The 6526-nt window shown below is 41.1% G+C and overlaps 1 protein-coding gene across 1 annotated transcript; it reads right to left on the bottom strand.

The window, feature by feature from the left end:
• Window positions 1–222: 222 nt before the first annotated feature.
• On the bottom strand, window positions 223–5741 carry LOC104511582 (protein SCO1 homolog, mitochondrial; the record flags this gene model as incomplete). The annotated part of the gene is made up of 4 exons (XM_010154257.1): window positions 223–589; window positions 4272–4387; window positions 4501–4593; window positions 5544–5741. Coding segments are annotated over 4 exons (536 nt in total), but the record flags the coding sequence as incomplete, so codon positions are not given.
• Between the last annotated feature and the right edge of the window lie 785 nt (window positions 5742–6526).

The following is a 6526-nucleotide window of genomic DNA, read 5'->3' as shown; positions in this document are numbered from 1 at the left end:
TGTTGTAACTGTCTCTCCCACAAGCAAAACAGTGCAGAAAAAGAGGGCAGGAGTGCTCCAAGAACACCATGGCCCACATGGCTTTTCATCAAGCAGTCATCCTCCTGCAGTCATCATCCTTCAATGATGTCTTCCAAAGAGATACCAATTAATTTTATCAGCAATACACACATTCTTCACAAACGAAAAGTGTTTTCCATTTTTTGCTCCAAATGTTTCAGAGAAGTCCCAAATTTCACTCTGTAGCCTAGATCTTGCTGCAAATAATATCCATGGGGAAGGCTCTCCAGAGATTTTTAATAATGGTATTCTGCAGAAGTATGATTGCCTTTCTTATTTGGAAGAAAGGAGGCATGTGGTGACAAGATGTTACACTTGTACATTTCTGCTTCAACTCTGGTGCACAATTACAGGCAAACCTACAGATGATGTTCACATCAACCTTCAAAGACCTTGTGTTTTAGGATCTGTATTTTCTCATGTGTGCAGCAATAGAAGCAGAAATCTCAGCACTCCTCTTATTCTGGCCATAATATTCCACGAAGTCACCATCTGGGCCAAGGAGGTACATTATTATTGTGTGATCTACCTGAAAGAGAGCACATTGTGGCTCAGTAAAAAAAATACCCTTCACACCTCTCAAAGTCAGCAGCAACAGTGTCCCGTTCACTCTTTAGTTCAGCTGTCTGACAAGACTTCTTGCCAACAAGCTAAAGCAAGATAAAGAAAACCTCAGCATCACCTCATCAACTTTTCCTTATTTTCAAGAAAATAACTAGAGAAAACGATTTGCATACTCAGAATGTGTAAAGACATACTGTAAGCAGACAGGTCTTCCCTAAGCTGTGGGCAGCCTTTCCGCAGCACAGACAAGGCTGGGCAAACCTGCAGGCTAATGGTCTTTCCTCCTCGATTTCCCAGCTTCCCTTTATTTCTCATGATGCTTCATGACCCTCACAAGGCATTCAAGCTCCTGCTAATATGATGTAAATCCAATGTAAACACAGATATTTCATTAAACCAAGTTCACTGTTAGTGCAAACAATGGGACCAAGAGCATCGGTAGGATCCAGGAGCTGCAAAGGCAAGAGCTGGTACAGAGGGAAATATATGTGCTGGAAGGGGGCTCCCTCTACTGTCCGAATTGAAATAACCTAAAAATAAGTTCGAAGTAACAGTTACTTGAACGTTCAAGGTATTCCAATTTTATTTATACAGAAATTAACTCCACTGTCGATTTATTTTACTGCAAGTACTGTCTGCATCTAACTGGCACCATCTCTATGAGCACAGACACAAAATACTAAAAATGGAGGCCATGAATTGCTCAAGTGACATCGTCTCACTGCCATCGGCATAAAAGAACTGAAATGTATTTATGCACCGAGTATGACTGTGTTTGAAATTAAGAAATCACATAAACATTTGCAGTACCATAAGCTAAAGGGATGCATTAAACTTAATGGGATTTTTGTCACTGAAATAGTGTTCCTCAAAATTTTACTGACAAAGGTTTAATTCAAATATTTTAATCTACTTTCAAGTGTTCAAGATAAGAACACAAAATTAAGCTCTAGAGGACAATTTTTTAAACGAATCTGAATCACAAGTTAGATCTTTCAACTGGAAACTAGCACCAAAACAATAAAGTCAGGTAGCCTGCTCAGAGCATTTTAACTCCCCAGCCTATGGAAGATTAAATACAGTTAGGAAGGAGTGCAGTTTATGTACAAAAGACTAGTGTTTTTCAACCTGTACCTGAAGCCACTGTTCCCAATGTATGCACATAAGGTCATAATTTGATTTTCAATGTAATCTTGTAAACCATAGAAGAAAACAAGTAAAGTGGATACTCTGGTACTGAGAATTATAAAATTGAGACTATTAAATAAAGCTACTAATATTAAAGTAATAATTGAAGAATTCAAACAGATGTTTAGAGATTATAATTTCTAAATTCTTATCTCAGTGTTCATTTCAAGACAAAACAAGCAGCAAAGTTTAATTGGCTGTAATGGACCTCTTCCTCTTCCCCACCTTCGAGCAGCCTGCAGAGGTAACAGAATCTGCTCCTGCACAAACATCAGTCAAACACCAGCTGGCACAACAGGTCCATGCAAGACATAATGAGGAAAAAAAACCCTTACTGAAATAAATGACAGAGTAGTAATTACCTGGGTAAGTGTCAGGTAAGCACAAAACCTGCCTCAAGTTTTCCCTCCCAAGTCTGCTGTTGCTGCTCTCTTCTTTCCATTTTGTTTCAGACCTGTGTCCTCTGGCCTTCCTGCACTTGACTCTCTTCCTCTTTGGCATCACGTCTGGGGCTCCCAGGCTGCTCTCCTGTTCCCAGTGCAATAGCCATTCTTCCTCACTGCCCATCCCTTCCCTCAGACTCAGAACAGATCAGCAATATTCTCCTTGGATCCTGAATCCCTTCTTCTACTTCATCACATCTGCAGTCACATTCTCCAGTTCTATTTCATCCTCCAGCCTCCCTTGAACCTGCTGTCATCTATAGTTAACATTCCTTGGCTGAACCCCTGTACTATCCCTTCCTGGTCATGCAAGAATCCAGGTGTGATTTGCTAGAATCCATGTGTAGTTTACTTCATAAGGAGCAGCACTTCTTCAGCTTTTCCGGCCTCTTTCCATCATCTCTCCTCAACTGCATTTCACTCAGTGTCAGATTCTACTGATTTTTCCCCTCTCCTGAGCAGACATCCTTTGCTGATCCTGTTCCTATAACCTACTCTTGCATTTCCACCTTTGTACAAATCTGATTTTAAGCAGTATCTTTAGATTTATTTAAAATTTATGCTAGATTGATTGAAATCTATATTGAATTTCTCCAGCAAGGTTCTCTCCTCCGTTCAAATCCAGTATCTTAGACACAGACCTCTCCAGCTACCGACTTGCCACTTTAAGTGAAAACAAGTTCTTCATCTCCCACCTTAACATCCCTTTTACCAATATAAAGCAGTGCACATCACCACTATGATTCCATCTTCTCTTTACTGAGATCATGTGCAGCTCTTGCTATTTCTTTCTATGCACCACTTTTTTGTTCCACCAGTATTTTGTCTATGTGGATGATTTATTTGCTGCAGTCAGGTGTTTTTAAAAAACAGATTAAGAATGCACAATACTGGATTAGACCAAAACCAATCTGTCTCAGCATTCTACCTCAAACAGGGGCCAACAACAGTTGATTTAAAGAAAAGCACCAAAAATATGCTGTCGTCTTCTATTACCTCCCCGTTTCAAACATTTTTTGCTCACAGGGTTCCTGAGCTAGGCAAGATTTCTGTGTATTTCACAATCCTAAAGAGACTGACTTTTCCAAAGATGAACAAGAAGTCTCCCAGGGGACTCCCATAAACTTCCACCATTTGCATCTGCAGTGAGGAATTCCACTTCTCAGGTGCCCGTTACAACAAGAACTATCAACTTTCCTTTTGAACCTGTTTTCAGTTTTGTCTGATGCCCTTATTTCTTGTAAGGGCGGGGGGGAAGAGCATATAACGTGTATCCTCGCTTGTCATACTAATTGTACCTACTTTACTCTTCCAGTCTGCCCAGGATGCGGCAAGTCAGGAAGGCCTTGGCAGCAGCTCTGAGCCCTGTAACCAATCCTATTCTCTTCCAGAGTAAGATTTTGACTACTCAGTTTAGCCTCACTTAAACCTCATTCATCCCCCTTCACAATATTACTCTTATGTATTTTATTTCCATTTAATTTAGCATTAACATGCTCTCTCTTCCAGATCATCTGACAGAGGAGGAACACCCTCACAGCATCTGCAGGCAGATTTTGCATCATCCATGTCCCTTGCCAGGATAAATCCATTTCTTGGTTTTAGTTTGGTGGGGAATGAGTTGTTACTCTGTTTTACCTCTCATTTCTCCCTCTTCCTGTGGCCTTAATTTCCCAGTTACATTTTCACTTTGGAGCACATAGGAAAACAGCCAGACAAAAACACTACACAACAAAAAAAAGTTCAAATTACTGCCAGGCTTGTTAGCTCATGCTATTCTATATGCAGCCGTGGGATTGTACATTCTTAGAACATGTTTCAGCGAGGTTCTGAGCTTGCAAGAGGGCACCTTGATTCTGACTGAAACCTCTAAAACACAGCTTAACACATTGGTTCAACAGGGCTCTGTCATGTAGGACTGCAGCACGGTTTTCAACAGCTGTCTTACAATTTCAAAATCTATATTCTGCTCTTATCCAAAGACTTTCATTAGGCAAAGGCCCTACATTTACTTACTATGTAATCACTGTCTTCATCTTTGGGACCTTCACTATAATACACACGGTAAGCTTTGGCCACTTGGTCAATCTGTGCCTTTGTACCAGTCAATCCGATCAGCTTTGGAGAAAATTCTAGATAGGAAGAAGACATTTAGGAATTTTAGTGAAACAAATCCCATCAATAGGCTCTTTTCCAGTGCTCTGTATTACATGCTATAAGACACTGAGGAAGAAAACAGTAATACCTTTAACATATTTGGCAATGGCTTCTTCGTTGTCCCTCTCAGGATCAATGGTGATGAAGAGCGGAGTCAGATTAGGTAAAGATGGAATTCTATCTGTGACATTAACAATCATTATTTTTCTTACAAAAATAAAAGTCATGTCTCACCTTCCTTCAAACAAGCTCACAGCTAAGTTACCACAACATCAATCCAAGTGACAAAGTGACAAAGTGACCAAAAAGTGACAACCCTAAGTGACAAAAGAAAGACTTAATGTGCAGCTTAATTTATGTAATTTGTGAATGAAGCAAATGCCATGAAATCAAATGCTCTGCGCTTGTGCTGAGTGCAGCTACACTTCCCGTGTCTCAGCAGGAGACCCTGCCCTGCTCAGAAGAGATGACAAATTAGCTCTTTTACAGAAAACACCAATACATGATGCACATATCAAAGCACAGTGGTCGATACAACAAAAGCATCCGTCAGGGCAGAACAGGAGTGTAGGTAAAGACAAGTTGAGGCTCTTCCCCTCATGTTCCAGCCATAGCATTCACCATATTTTCTTCACTTTAGTCTCCACTCCCACCTGCTTGGTTACTATTATCTCTGCTATATAACTCTTCAGGATTTTCAGGCTGAGAAAACCACCTCTATCACACATGCTTCCCTCAGCCTCCATTCCACAGCACAGTCAGTCTCAGAAGAGACTGTATTTGCTCTCAGAATGAATAAAATAGAGGGTAAAAAAACGTAATACACCCCACAAGCACATCTTGGCAAAAATACAATGCAATGACACTGTTCCCTGTAACGCGCCACCATCATATTTTATTACAAAGAAGTCCCCTGTTGTGGAAAGATTAGTGCTGTCATGATCTAAAAATCAGATCCTACTAACAGGCAGATTGATGCATGTATCACTCAGCAATTAATTCAACTAAGTAGTAGTCAATAGCATTTTAAAAAAAACAAACTATCATCAGTTCTTAGCATCTGCGATATTTTACCACAGTAAACCTGGACCTCCTATAAGAAGGACCACAATGTCAACAGACTTCCCATACCAATTTCATCTACCACTTCAATCATTTTCTCCAGTTCGTCAGGACAGATGTCAGGGCAGTGTGTGAAGCCGAAGTAGATCAGCACCCACTGGCCGATGTAGTCCTTGCTGGTCTTGGGCTGTCCTTCATGGCTGACGAGTGAGAAGGGCCCTCCTAACAGTGGTTTCCCAATGCCTCGGTTTCGTTCCTTCTTCAGCTCTACAAGAAAAAAAGGCATCAAACATAGCCATGACACATTCCACACTGCTTCCCTGGCCAGCATCAGAAGCAGCTGAGAGTCAGGCAACCTCGCAGAGTCACAGCCCAGGGCCTTGACACGTCAAGATCTACCAACAGACATTTTTCAGCAGCCCAATGTGGACGAGACTTCCAAAAAACATTCCATTTTGGTCAAAATCAAATACATCACTAAAATCCCTTGAAACATAATAATCTCTTCCACTGTCATTTGACTGTATTTTTTTTTAAAAGAAAGAAAAAAAAGTGAGAAAGACAGACACCCAGCCTGGTATGAAACAGAAAAATTAACGTTTGCAAACTGAACATATCATAAAAGCTATAATATCTCTGATTTTCAGTATTAAAAACATGAAAATTAAACCAGTGAGCAGTTACTGCAAGACAAGGAAATGCACGCATACACTGCACAGAAGGAAACCAACGTGCACAGAAAACCCTACCTCTGCATCTGTGCCACATCAAAGAGCGGCAGCGAGCATAATCATAGAGTCATAGAATGGTTGGGGTTGGAATAGCCATTAAAGATCATCCAGTTCCAACCCCCCTGCCATGGGCAGGGACACCTTCCACTCGACCAGGTTGCTCAAAGCCTCATCCAGCCTGGCCTTGAACACTTCCAGGAATGGGCATTCACAGCTTCTCTGGGCAACATGTTCCAGTGCTTCACAACGCTCTCTGGGAAGACGTTTTTCCTGATGTCCCATCTATATCTCCCCGCTTTCCAATTTAAACCCATTACCCCT

This window comes from Eurypyga helias, unplaced genomic scaffold (genome assembly GCF_000690775.1).
Source record: "Eurypyga helias isolate BGI_N326 unplaced genomic scaffold, ASM69077v1 scaffold45436, whole genome shotgun sequence".
In the NCBI taxonomy this organism is placed as follows: Eukaryota; Metazoa; Chordata; class Aves; order Eurypygiformes; family Eurypygidae; genus Eurypyga; species Eurypyga helias.
Note: the sequence above shows the minus strand (reverse complement) of the source record. Positions and strands in the feature narration are given on the sequence as shown.